Source organism: Megascapheus bottae, unplaced genomic scaffold, assembly GCF_031878675.1.
Source record: "Megascapheus bottae isolate mThoBot1 unplaced genomic scaffold, mThoBot2.hap1 HAP1_SCAFFOLD_208, whole genome shotgun sequence".
NCBI lineage: Eukaryota > Metazoa > Chordata > Mammalia > Rodentia > Geomyidae > Megascapheus > Megascapheus bottae.
Window position 1 is genome coordinate 110,851 of NW_028327395.1, and position 14,899 is coordinate 125,749.

General features: G+C 38.8%; 1 protein-coding gene across 1 annotated transcript in view; it reads left to right on the plus strand.

The window, feature by feature from the left end:
• Positions 1–14,899, plus strand: part of LOC150039894 (piezo-type mechanosensitive ion channel component 2-like) — a 172,189-nt gene that overhangs the window by 85,115 nt on the left and 72,175 nt on the right. The window contains 2 exon segments of the mRNA XM_090327524.1: positions 1,981–2,129; positions 4,631–4,804. Of these exon segments, the coding sequence (XP_090183650.1) occupies positions 1,981–2,129; positions 4,631–4,804 (323 nt within the window).

Genomic DNA, 14,899 nt, shown 5'->3' on the forward strand with positions numbered 1-14,899 from the left:
GCTTGATGTCAAGAAAACTACTAATACATGTGTGTATGTGTGTGTACACATTTGCATGCATGTGTACATTAAGTGCGTAAGTATTTTCTTAACTACAATTTGTAAAAAGATAATATTAAAATGATTTGGTGTTTGTACACACAGTTTTAACTGATCTAGAAGAAATCCAATGATAGTAATAATAAAATATTATAAATAAAATAATAAAATAGTAACAGTAAAATATTCTTGCAGGAACCAACAAACCAAATAAAGCCACAAAAATAAACCAGAGTATATAGGACAGAGATATAAAAGCTCTCAAAAATCAATAATAATCTTTAACATTGTTTTAGTGTGTGTGTGTGTGTGTGTGTGTGTGTGTGTGTGTGTGTGTATGCGCAAGTACCAGGGTTTGAACTCCGGGCCTAGGCTCTGTCCTTCAGTCTTTTTGCTTAAAACGGATGCCACAGCCACCCTAGTTGAATGGTTTGAGTATATACCAATTACAACACCTATATGGATTCTAGTCAATTCTTCCAGCTTTTTGGTGGGTAATTAGAGAGGAGTCTCATGGGCTTTCCTGCCTGGGCTGGCTTTGAGCTGTGACCCTTAGTGGCCAGTCTCTTGAGTAGGATTACAGGTGTGAGCCTTTGGCACCCAGATTTTGAACACTTTTTTAAAAGTATATGCTTACAAATGGGGTGATGTCATTTTTTTCTGATGGCAGCATAGAATTCTATTGTGTGTAAATACCACATCTTGTTGATCCACTTATCAATTGAGGGGCATCTAGGTTGGTTCCATATCTTTGCTGTGGTAAATAGTGCTACAGTGAACATCGTTGTGCTAGTGGATTTAATATGTCCTTGAACACTCCTAGCAGAGGTCTACAGGAGGACAAACCCTAGATACATAAGGCCATATAGGATGAGGCTAAATGAAAGGACCTCCAGGATATGGAAACAAGAGCTGTATAATGTGATTGTTGTTCTTAATGTACTATGTTATTTCTCATTTCTTTTGTTGTCCCTTGGTTATCTCATATTGTTACAGTGTCCTATCTTGTTATCTGGTATATTGTATATATGTTTATTTATTTGAAATAGGATAGGGAAGGGGAAAACAAGATGAGGGGAAGGGTGGAGGGAGGGAAATGGGGACAAAAACATGAGAAGGGGTATCAATGTTTGTAAAGCAATGTACCTTCTATCTGGTGAAGGTAATGTAACCCTTCTATTAATTACAACAAAAATAAAATAAAAAGTATATGCTAAACAATCTCTAATGACTATCCATAGCTTATGATAAAGACTCCTGTATGATTATTTTACATTGTTATTACTAAAACCCCATATTGGATTTCAGAACTGATGCAGTTTCCTTGACCAGTAACAACCACCATAACATAGTATTAGCTGAGTGCCATCAAAAGATGAGATAATGTGCTAGAAACCTTCTAAGTATCATCTTACTGTTCTCATTTTATATTTGTGCTCATCTTGGGGCTTGAACTCAGGCCCTGGGCAACGTCTCTTAACTTCATTACCCATGCACTAGACCACTTGAGCAAAGGCTCCACTTCGGGCTTTTTGATAGATGTAGATAGATACAGATACTTGGAGATAAAAGTCCTAGGGTCTCATAAGATGTTCCTGCCTGAAGTTGGCTTTGAAGTGTGAGCCTCAAATTTCATCCTCCTGAGTAGGATTATAGGTATGAGCCACCTGTACCCTGCTTTAGTGTCTGCATAACAGCTCTGCAAAGTATCTACTTACTGAGGAGAACACTGAAGTTGCTTAGCAACTGTTCACAATAGCTAGTATAACCCCAAGTCTAACGAAGATCCACCGACTTAAAGATGAACGCCTTAAAGAATTTTAAAAATCGGACTATTTTCCAACATTTTTCTATAGGATCACTTGTTTTAGTTAAATGATGTAAAAATGTGGTGAGTTTTCCAATAGCATGTTTGTCTTCTTTGTCTTTTGTGATTCTCAGGTGCACTATGAATGGTGGAGAAAAATCCTGAAATATTTTTGGATGTCAGTGGTGATCTATACTATGTTGGTGCTTATCTTTATATATACATATCAATTTGAAAACTTCCCAGGCCTGTGGCAAAATATGACCAGATTGAAAAAAGAAAAGTACGTGATTTTGGTGCAGGATGGAATGAGAAGCAGCTAAGCCAGTTGAATAGTCTGAGAATATGTTGCTTACAGCACCTAATGGATTCTAATAAAACAGGATGATTTGGGGAGCTTATACATACTGGGATATGAACTCTTTTTTCTTTGTTTTTCTTCTTTTAAAGCTTAAAATGTAGTAGCTATTCCACAAATATTGGCTGACAAATTAATGTTTTTCAGCCCTATTTCAAGAAAGTGTTCCTTTCTGTTGTTGGTTTATGGGAAATGCATCTGTACAGTACTACATCCAACTTCTGCCTTCTGTATGCAGCTTTGTCCTTTAGCTCAAAGACTTATGTAATTCATGTGCTCTACATCAAGCAAAGCCTTTTCTTTTCCATGTTTCTGGGCTTAGACTGAAAGTGAACTTAGAGCCATACAGAAGCCATTTGCTCAGGTACTGAGGGCCCAACGATGTAGAGATATCATGGCCTGTATGATTAATGGATGGTGCTTTCTCCTTTTCTAATTTGCTTCTCTAAACATCTGGAATTAGTTTGGAAGCCTGGCCAGCACTGAGAGTTGGATGATAAAGTATTAAGAAGAAAAGGAATAAAAAGGAGTCAAGCAGTGGGGTATTCTGTCTATAATCCATGCTTTTCATAAGGCAGCTATCTGAGGATCATAGTTCAAAACTAGCCTGGGCAAGAAAGTCTGTAAGGTTTTTGTTTTTGTTTCATTTTTTGTGGGTCATGGGACTTGAACTCGGCTGGGTGTTGTCCCTGAGCTCTACAGCTCAAGGTTACCACCCTACCCCTGGGCCTGGATGTTATTCCTGAGCTCTTCAGGTCAAGTCCACCACCCTACTCCTGGGCCTGGATAGTATTCCTGAGCTCGCCAAGCCCCACTTCCCTTTTTCTAGAGGTTAACTGGAGATAAGAGTCAGGTCCTTTTGTGCCTGGGCTGACTTTGAACCTTGATTCTCAGATCTCGGCCTCCTGAATGGTTAGGATTACAGGTGTGAGCCACCGGGCCTGGCAAGTCTATGAAATTCTTATCTCCCATAAATCAATTTAAAAAAAAAACAGAGGTAGAACGTTGACCAAGTGGTAGAGCACTGGCTTTGAGCAAAAAAACTAAGATGCAGCACCTGAGTTCAAGCCCCAGAACTGGTCCACACTGGCAACAAGAACAAAAAAAAATGTCATGTAGCTAAATAAACACATCTGCCATGTTTATTTACAAATTTTATTGACTACTCATCCTGGGGATACAATAGGAAACAAGAAAATCTAAGTCTTATGAGGTCTACCAACCACTTACTCTCTCCAAGTTTATTTCAAATTGTGGTGAGTCTGTGCAGGAAAAGTGCAGGCTGATGGAATGGTAGGGGAAACTATAAATTGTGGTTTCAATTGTCTTCTAAACAGGTGTCCTTTTAACTCTCCTTGAAGGTTAAGAAACAACTTGTATTGGGAAAAGTCGGGGTGGGTTTCAGGTACAGAAGAGAACTCCTGAAGGAACCAGTACCAGATTCAAATGTTCTGTGACAAGACTGAATGTGGCCTGATACATGTGAGGAACTCACAGAAGTTTTGCCTGTTGAGAGGAAAGGAAAGGGACAGTGGGGAAATTTCATTTGGACATTTCCAAGGACTTAAAGATCGCTGACTAATTGAGAAAACTTGAGGTGTAGTAAATAAAAATGAGACTACATCTTATATAACAGCTATGAGAAACAAGGGGAATTCTCTCTGACCAGATCAGGGCAAAGACAGATAGATTGCAACACTGGCTGGTTAGAGAATGTTAAAGCAAATGCAGAGGAATGTGTTAAGATGGGAAGGAATCATGGTTTCCTGAGTTCTGAACTTCGTGCAGGGCAGATGGGTATATTGTTTACTGATGCAGAGAAAACCAGCATAGAAATAGGAACATAAAGAGAAACTTCTCTAAGGAAAAGAGGGAGAGCATGAACAGTTTTCAGAACACTAAGTATGAAGTTACCTTGGAACAGCTAGTTTTCATTAGCAATGTGGGGATGAGAGCTCACAGGAAAAGGCATTTATGTCTTTGGTATTAGGATGGTGGATTAATCCCTGGGACATAGTGAGAGCACCAGGAGAAAAAGACAAGTGGAGAAGTGATCCCAAAGTGAGTCCTGGGGATATTTCAGTGTCTAGAGGTACAGAGAGACGGGGCAGGGTGGGGGGAAGGAGGAAGGGAGGTAAAGAGAGAAGGAAAGGAGAATATGGTAATGGAAAAGAAAGCCAGGAATGTGTAGTAATATCTTGACAAGGATTATTTCAGGGACAAGAGGAAGATAGATAGCCATTGAACTTGGCAGTGTCAAGGTTGTTTATGTCCATGGTAAAAGCAATTGGCTTGGATTAGTGAAAATAAAAACTAACTCAGGGTGGTGTTCAAGAAGGATACCAAGAATGAGGGTGATGAGAGAGCACCTGACAGTGCCTGCATTGTCCAAGAAATCATCTTGCTTTTTGTCTTGTTTTCAACAGGCTTGAGGATCTTGGCTTAAAGCAGTTTACTGTGGCTGAATTATTCACTCGCATATTCATCCCCACCTCCTTTCTGCTGGTGTGCATTTTACACCTTCACTATTTCCATGACCGCTTCCTTGAACTCACAGACCTCAAGGCCATCCCCAGCAAGGAAGACAACACCATCTACAGGTGAGCCAGTGAAGTACTTAACTCTTGTTATCAGGAAGTTAAGCTCTGTTAACAAGTTTTTGTGAATCTAGTGTTCTATTTCATGCAGAGAGGGAGGGAGGGACGGGGAGAAGGAGAGAGAGACAGAGACAGAGACAGAGAGAGACAGAGAGACAGAGAAAGTAACACAGAAAGAATACAGACTATTTGATAACACTTTCTGAAATAGTTTGGAATGAATTACAACTGATTCATGTAGAGTGTTCTCTAATCCCATAAGTAGATTCACAAGAGCTTTGATCATAATTCTAAAATCCATTGATGGGGCCAGAAGGTAGAGTGCTCACCTAGCATGTATGAAGCCCTGAGTTCGATTCCTTTGTACCACATATACAGAAAGAGCCAGAATAGTGCTAGCCTTGAGCAAAAAGTGTCCAAGGACAGCACCCAGACCCTAAGTTCAAGCCCCAGGACTAGCAAAAAAAAAATCATTGCCGATTCAGTGTGTGTGTGTGTGTGTGTGTGTGTGTGTGTGTGTGTGTGTGTGTTTGCAAATGCACACATGCATGCATGCTGGTACTGCAGCTTGAACTTGAACTTAGGGCCTTGAATTCTCAACTTTTTTTGCTCAAGGCTGTTACTACCACTTGAGCCACACCTCTATTTACCTCTATTTTCAGTTCTTTGTTGGTTAATTAGAGTTAGGAATGTCATGGACTTTTCTTCCTGTGCTGGTTTGGAACCATGATCCTTAGGTCATGAACCACCAGCAGCACCCAGTCTGGCGGTGGGTATTTTGTGTGTACACTGGTTATATGTTTTTAGGACATTCATAGCATAATTCAGGAGTGAGTTTTGCATTTTGCTAACTACGTATAAAAAAACACCACAAGAATATGATTTTTAAATTCTAGAAAGGGTGAACCTTAGCCAAAAGCAGAGAAACTGCAGTCTGCTAGCAATCAAGAAAGTATCTAAGAAGAGGAAATAAAGACAATGTCTTCTTTTAACTGTTTACTGTGGCTTTCTCTTCGTCAATAAATATAAATTATTTAGAAGTAATAGACAGGATATGGCTTCTCTATGTTTACTGAAACTATAATGGGTTATCACAAATCCTCCTTTGCTATCATGGGAAAATTATAATCATTCTCTTGATTTTAATGCTGAGCAATTTTGTTCTGTCCCATACTTAGTCTATGATTGAGTTCTTAGAAAAATACTTGCTACATGAAACTAATAGAGCAAAAAAAAGAAAAACTGACACTAGTATAAAAGCACAAATGATTGGAAATTTAATTCTTTAATTTCTAAGGAAATAATTGATCACACGATTACATCATGAAGTAGACTAAATCTCTCATTCTCAGTTTTCTGTTCCAGGAAGAACTGAAATTACAGGTAACTCTGAAATACTGCTATTTGATAATGAAATATACTTTGTGATACTGTAGGTTTGCTTTCTGTATTGGTTTAGTTTAATATCATACTTAGTTTTCATTCTGAGTAGACTCTCCAAGTGACCACCAGGCAATAGCATGGTGAGATGCCAGTCAGTGTGGTTCTTAGCCATCTTGCCTGTGTGCGGAAGGGGCTAAATGATCAGGCTTCCATACATTTACTCCAATCTTTGTAACTATAACCAGGCATTGGGAAATCTTAAGTGTTTTAGAAACCTGTGCTTGCTGATAATGGAAATCACCTTAAGTTTGAGTTTATAAAGACTGTGGCTATCTAGAAAAAGTGAGTTGTCCATTAAAAAATTATTATTTGATCACTTTTAATATTATCTTGATACATGTGCGTATCAGCCATGTATGCGCTCTAGTTAACTATAACTGTCAGCATTTCTCAGACATCATATTCAATAATGAATAAAAATATTTTAGGAGCTCAAGTGTTGCCTACCTTGAAAGTTCAGTGCCCTGTGTTCAGACCTTAGCATCACCCAACAATATTTCTAATTAGCAGAACATATTTATATTTGTGAAAGAAATGTAATTATTGATCATTACTAATAAGACTTTTGAAAATACTTTTTTTCCTAAATCCTTTCTTTTTCTTCCACATGAATTTTCTTGTCTTTCAAAGTTCTTTCCAGTATTCAGGGGCTTTCGTTGCCTTCATTAATAAAATAGAGCTATAGGCCACAATTTATTCAGAAAAGTCTACCTATTTTAGGATCAGCCTAACCATATCACAGGTTTTGGACGTCGTTTACATATAAGAGCTGAACGTGTTCCAGAATTGCCTTTGAGTCTGTTCTGCACTGCCTTTCCCAATTATGCAGATTCTGGGTAAGGAGAATTGTCCCACATTAATGTTGTCTGTTCACTTTGTGGCACTTACCCTCTCACAGACAAGAAAAAGAACAGACCTGAAGAACCTGGGGGCAATTTCAGATTGTTATCTCCTTTGCTCTCTGTGATTACTCCAAGATCACTCCCTAATAGTGAAATTTACAAGAAATTGTAAAGAAGAGATGGTGGTATATAAACCCAGTTACCTGAAAAAAAATTGAAGCACATGTGCTTCCTCTTTCAAAGCAGTAGAAAAACACTTCCCTTGAACCTGGGAGAAAATTTTAAAACTCACATAGGATATGTTTTGTCCTTTGAAATTTCCTGCAAAATTTCAATGTCAAAGTCCTCGAAAGTTAACTTTACACATAAAATTTATATCCTACCTTTGAGAAACTCTTCCTTATTGTGTTTTTCTAGCTAATAATGCTTTATATCACAGTATATTTTAATTGAACTCTTAATCAGTGATTGAATTAATAATAAAGAAAAAGACATTTTCCAAGTTGGGACTGGCTGCCTGGTTTTGCTTTTCCTGTGCTTATCTCCTTTCGGATGATTTACCAAAAACAAATGCCACAAATCTGGAATTAGGACTAATTGTAGTTATTAAACTGTCACACTATTGTTTCTGTCACTATTGTTTCTCCTGTCTGTTTATTGTTTATGTGTTCATACATGTAGTACAGACAGATGCCACTTCTGTGTGTAAAGTTAGTATTATGAAAATGTTCTATGATATACATAAGATGGAACTATTATAATTCAAATTAATCTCACTTCTATATTGTAATAGTATATTATATAAAATAATATGTTCATTATAACAAATTTGTCATTATTTAATAATAATTTACTAAGAATTCTTTATCAATTGTTCATGTCAGAAAATATCATTACACATACAGAAACAAAACAACTTCTTTCTCCAACATCAGCTTTTGAAGATCTGAAGGAAAATGTGTCCACTATAATTACTTTGTAGACTTCTTTGTAATTCTTATAAAGGAGCCAATAGTTATTTTTCATAAGATTTCATTAAAGCCAGGCACGGTGGCTCATGCCTGTAATCCTAACTATTCAGGAGGCTGAGATCTGAGGTTCAAGGTTCAAAGCCAGCCTGGGTACAAAAGGACCTGAGGCTCTTATCTCCAATTAACCTCTAGAAAACGGGAAGTGGGGCTTGGCTCAAGGATAACACGGTAGCCTTGAGCTGAAGACTCAGAGATAGTGTCAAGGCCGAGTTCAAGCCCCATGACCCACAAAAAAAAAGATTACATTAAAATATTTAAACATTGCTAGCGTTTAGCTGCATTGTGTGAACTGGAAGGTATAAGAATAGGACACATTTTCTCTCATGTATAGAAGTTAGATCTATATTATAAATATATATGTAAGCATATAAAAGGTCATGTTTATACCAACACATTAACTACAATATGGTGTATGTGGGGAGAGGCCTTTGGTGTAACTCCTTTGAACTACTAACTTGTAGTTTACCCAAAAGTAAAAAAAAAAAACTGGAACAAGTGTAATGAACGGGGTAAGGTCAAGGGGAGAGGGAAAGACAATGGAGAGAAGGGTGGGCGAATGCTAGGATAATGTTTAAAGCACATGAGTTGCCATGAAACTAGGTAAACTGAGGCTATGTGGGGTTGGGAGTGGTGGGGAAGATGACCAAAGGGATGATATTGATAACAGGCAGTTTGTACTCACAAATTGGCATGTTACATTGGAACTTTTCTCTATACTGAAGGATAAGTTGGCTGCCTGTGGCTCATGCCTATAATCCTAGCTGCTCAGGAGGCTGAGATCTGAGAATTGCAGCTCAAAGCCAGTCCCAGCACAAAAGTCCGTGAGACTCTTCTCTCCAACTAACCATCACAAAAACAAAACAAAACCTGGAAGTGACAGTATGACTCAAGTAGTAGAGCACCAACCTTGAGCTGGAGCTCAGGGATAGTGTCCAAGCCCAGAGTTCAAGCCCCACAACAGACACAAAAAGATTATTAAATAATAATAAAAAACTAGGAATAGTAGGGCAATGAAAATATTTGGGAGGTAAAAGAGAAGGGAAAAGGGGGCCACATTATTATTAAGCATGTTTCCTGCATGTGTCTGATTTCCTGTTTCTGTAGATTCTTGTTGCCTACGCTCTTTCCAGGCTGCACACCCTGTGTAGATGACGACACATCTGGTGATAGGAAGCCTAAAATATGGCCTACATCACTGTCTCTGTCTAACTGTTTTCTTCTCTCTCCCTCCCATCTCCCATTGCCTTCTTGTGCTTTTGTCTCACCTCGCAGCCATGCCAAAGTCAATGGCCGTGTGTATCTAATAATAAATAGGTGGGTACTTTGATGTTTTCTCTCTTGCTTGAAAATGTCTCTTGGTATGTTCAAACTCTTTCCTGCTTTATAAATTTAAAAAGAAAATGCCACCAGGTAGTGGACAGTGGCTTCCAGGTATGCTTGTGGAGGTATTCTGCAAACCAAGCTATTTGGGTGCTATGCCAAATGGCACTGCCAGGTGGTTGTGGAGGTTGCTGAGGGTCTGCTGGTGCTCAGCAGTTACTCTCAGTCCTAACTTAACATTTCATTGACTTTATTATCTTGTGGTAGAATCCGTTCAAGGCTTACCTGAGAGTCCGTCTCATTCTTGAGCATATCTACTGAAGAGCTCAGCTCAAGAACCACCTCCTACACACACACACACACACACACACACACACACACACACACACACACACACACACACACACACACAGGCTCTCATAAATGCCAACATCTTGCTAAAAGTCATCTGCCCTTCATCTGAATTCCTATGGCACTTTGTCACTGGGGCTGTCCTGACACTCTGCCTTTCAGACCTCCATCACCTGCTTGGCTTATCTCGCTTGCATAAGCTCCTCAGGCCTGAATGATCTAAGGTATTCACAAGTCACTCTCTCCTAGCCTTACTTCTTGGTTGATATTCACAGCAATGTGTGGTTGACAGACATCAAAATTTCAACTGTATCTCTAGTTGCAAGATCAACACAGATTTGAAGAAAGATTTTTTTTTGTCTGTTCTGGGGCTTGAACTCTGGGCCTGGGCACTGTCCCTGAGGTCTTCAGCTCAAGGCTAGTGCTCTACCACTTGAACTACAGCACCACTTATTGTTTTCTGGTAGTTAATTGAAGAGTCTCATGGATTTTTGTGCCCAGGCTGGCTTTGAATTGTGATTCTCAGATCTCAGCCTCCTGAATAACTAGGATTATAGGCATGAGCCAGTGGTGCTTGGCAAGAAGGATATTTCCTAGCCAGTAGTTTTCATCATAAGTCTGCAGCACTGGAATGAGGTCCTCCTTTCAGATGAGGACCAATGACTTGGAGAGAGAAAACCCGCACTGAGTATTCACCCATTACAAAAGTGAGCTTTGTAAGTGCAAGGTGCCCACAAAATGTCCCACAAGAACTGAGCAAAGATCTTTAAGGTTCTGTATCCTCAAACTATATTTTTGCCGTTCCTGGGGCTTAAACTCAGAGCCTGAGCACTGTCCTAGGGCTTTCTCCGAAGCTAGTACTCTACCACTTGAGCCACAGCACCACTTTTGGCTTTTCTATGTATGAGGTACCAAGGAATCAAACCCAGGTCTTTATGCATGCTAGGCAAGCACTCTATCACTAGGTTAAACTCCCAATCCTATTCTTACTCCATTAAGCATGTCAATGAAATTTTTCACTCTCAAAAATTCCATATCAGTAGTAAAGTTAGTTTTTAGTTAAGAGAAATATACATTTTACAATAAACTTGAGTAACAAACCAGGTTTTGGTTTTCTATTGAATTCATGTTTTTCTTAGGGTAAGTGGAGCTGTGGTTCAAATAGTAGACCTTCTAGTCAGCCTTAAGTGAAAAAGCCAAGCAAGAGTAAGAGGCTCTGAGATCAAGCCCCAGTACTGGCACCAAAACAACAAAAGTTTCTCTTTGAGAAAAATCCTAATGCAGATAACTAGGTCTGGCAAACCCAAGGAGGCAAAATGAATGAATGGATGCAGTCCTGGAGAAGGTGTAGGGGAAAATAGAATGAAACTTCCCTGGCCCTGGGGTCTGTCAGGGCCCAGAGTTCTGGACGGCATCAGAGAGAAAATTCTGCCTGTGGCTTTTAGCTGCTAAGTAGAGAAATAAGATGTAAGAGACACCAGTCAGAAATCTTGAGCATCTCCATAAACCCTACCTCTCCAAGCCAAAGGAATGACCCTCTCTTTCTCTGTGCCTCTTAACATTTAGTTTTACTCAGTTAAGACATGGCTGCCATCAAGTATCAACATCAACCAAAATAGTTAAAATCTTGGAATACTCAGACTTTACCATGATCTTCTCAATTCAATTTCTCCTTTATAGAGGAAAGTTTAATATAAAAGATGTCAGAGACGATGCCGCTGAGGACACATCAAACAAACCAAGGGTCCCTCTTTTCACAATGTATTCTTCTTAAATGTGATGTGTATAGTATGTCCAAATTTGAGTAGGACCTACAAGAACCTTAAAATGAGAGGTGTCTCCTTATGAAGTGTGCATACACTCACAAGTTACTTTGTTACTGTTGTTTTATGAGGAGAAAAAAATATCTTTAGAAGGGTAATTTACAAATTAAAAGAAGAATTCGACCTACAATTCAGCATACTGGTGGATTAATACTTAGACAATATTTTACAAGATGTAGAGTAATAGAGCATGTTGAGAACTGTGAGCCATCTTGATAAAGCCCTAATAATGTGAAAGGTGCAGGAAATCAAACTTACTTAATATAATAATCAGTGTGAATTAGAATATTTTAGCTTTCAGAAGCAAAACCTAATCCGTACAGTCTTGTGTAGTAGGTATTTGTGAAGGAATCACTACCATTCGTATGTAAGAAACAATATTAAATTCACAAATCAGTTGATTCTGTGTGAATACAATCCCCTAAAATTAATTATAGATTCTAGAAAATCAATTATCCTAAACCTTACAAATATTCTACTTTAAATATTACTGAGGTCATACACTAAAATAATGGAAGATATTTCACTTTAACTGTTAATTGATACCATAAACTACAAATTTGTCTAATGAAAAGAGTGAATACAATTTACATTTCATATATTCCAATTTCAAATAATTTGAAATGAATAAAAGCCAAACACTAATGCCTCATGCCTTTGATCCGAGCTACTCAGGAGTCTGAGATCTGAGGATCTCAGTTCAAATCCAGCCTGGGTAGAAAAGTTTATGAGACTCTTATCTCCAACAAACCAGCAAAAAAAAAAGCCAGATGTGGGGGCCGGGAGTTTGGCCTAGTGGTTAAAGTGCTTGCCTAGCATGCACAAAGACCTGGGTTCGATTCCTCGGTACCACATACATACAAAAAAAAAAAGCCGGAAGTGGTGCTGAGGCTTAAGTGGTAGAGCTCTAGCCTTGAGAAAGTCCAAGGACAGTGCTCAGGCCCTGAGCTCAAGCCCAGGACTGGCCAAAAAAAAAAGCCAGATGTACAATTGTGTCTCAAAGAGTAGAATGCCAGACTCAAGCAAGAAAGCTCAGGGACAGTGTCCAAGCCCTGAGTTCAAGACCCAGCATGTGTGTGCATGCATGCACACACACGTATGCATGCACACACACACACACACATACAGAATAGAATATAAACTAAGGAGTTTTATAATGACAACATTTTCATACAGAAAGTAGCTTAACAGATGGTTTTTCAAAATTGAGTCATCATTCGAAAGTAAAATTTGTTTCTTCTGTTTCAAAGAAGATTGTGTCCCCAGAGCGTAGAATGTCAAACTTGACACTCAGTGGATCACAGTGAGTACCAAAATCAGCACTGTCTTGGCCAAGGAACTGGCTAAAGCTAGACTAGAATTCCTTCTTCAAGGAGAGAATGCCCACAACACATACTGAAAATAAAATGATGTGGGTACAAAGGGAGAGATGCATAGATTGAGGGCATGAAGGGGAGAGTGGAGGAATAAATGAACAGATAGATAACATCTCTTAGAATTGGAAAGGAGAAACAGTTTACCTATGAAACACGCAGTAAGAGCTTAGAGCCTAAACCAATATAAAGGCAAGGCCACAAAAGGATCTGTAAACATGAAGTAAATGTAAAGAGAAGACTGTGAATTCCTCACAGAGACAGGCAGGTGGAATCATTTCATATGAGGGAAGAAAGGAGATTCTCCCAGACTACAGTGGGCCCATCCATGTGTCTATCTGGAGTCCTACAACAAAAAAAACTTTCCTCTGAATTATAAATAAGTAACACAAAATGATCAGTGAAGAATTGTAAGTATTTCACAGAAAAAGCCAGAAGTGGTGCTGTGGCTCCAGTGGTAAAGCACTAGCCTTGAGAAAGCCCAAGGACAGTGCACAGGCCCTGAGTTCAAGCCCCAGAACTGCCCCCCCAAAAAAATAGCATTCTCAGTTCCTTAGCCTGACATTTTGAGGATGTATTCATTCACCAGAATGTGCTTTTAACATTGATTTTGAGGGAGAAAAATGTCAAGATTTTTTATGATTATTTACTAAGGGGAAGAAAGGCTGAGTTCATAGTTTTCTGGGTCAGCTGATCTGTGTAGCAGACTAGAACCTGTTCACCCTCTGTGGATGCGCATGACACATCCATAATGAAGGAAGTCTGCCTCCCAGTATATAGAGTTTTCAGAAGCCATACCCAACAGTGTGAATAAACAATAAGACTGTTGTCTCCAACATTCCCAGGAAGAAGCATCAGAATGTGTTCTGAAGGTTTCTTTTAAGTACACAAACTGCCAAAGAATGGGCTGAGGAGCGAATTATACCGTTTAGCATCTTCTCTCATGTCCATTGTTGAGTGGTCCCTTGTAAGAACATTATTTCTAATTCTGCCTTACATTAGAGAGTTATTAAAACTCAGTATAAGAAAATCTCAAAGATGGTTTAATGTCACTACATACTTACAGAAGTTTCTTTGTTTTCTATATATCACATGAAGTAGGCACAGCCATTTCCAGCTTTTACAGACCAGCAAACAGAGACTTACAAGGCATGTTAAATAGTTGGCCATTTCACACAGTAGGAAATGATCTCATTGGGCTTCAACTTGTTTTTGCTGTTGTTCCAGTACTGGAGCTTGGACTTAGAGCTTCATGTTCTCGCTTAGCTTTTTCATTCAAGGCCGGTGTCTACCACTTGAGTCACAGTCTACCACTTGAGTCACAGTACTCCTTCTGGCTTTTTGCTAATTATTCAGAGATACTAGCCTCATGGGATATTCTGAACTGTGGTCCTCAGATCTGTTTTATGAGTAGTTAAGATTATAATTGTGAGCCATTGACACCCAGCCTTCAGTCTGCCTTTCTAACTCCAAAACCCCATACTTTCAACATTCTTTTTTTATTTCCTCCATAAAAGTATGGTAAAATAGAGATAGATAGATAGATAGATAGATAGATAGATAGATAGATAGATAGATAGATAGATCAACAGATATTAAGAAAAACTCACACTGATTATTTTAAAAGCATTATTATTCAATCATGTATTTAAAACTTTTTCATGTCTACATGTTTCAGACACATCAATTCTATGAATATCCCATGCAAAATACCATTCACCAGAGTTCCCAGATAGCCAGCAAACTCCTATGCTAGAATGTAACAGTCCCATATACATTTTCCCCTTTTTCTCTGCCACCTGTTACAACTTTCAAGGTTCAATCGCTTTTTCCAAAGCATCCTAGGTGTTGCCTGGCCCATTTCCTTATAAGGATTGTGTCAGAGTACAGTGAGCAGCATGAGTGGTGAAATTTC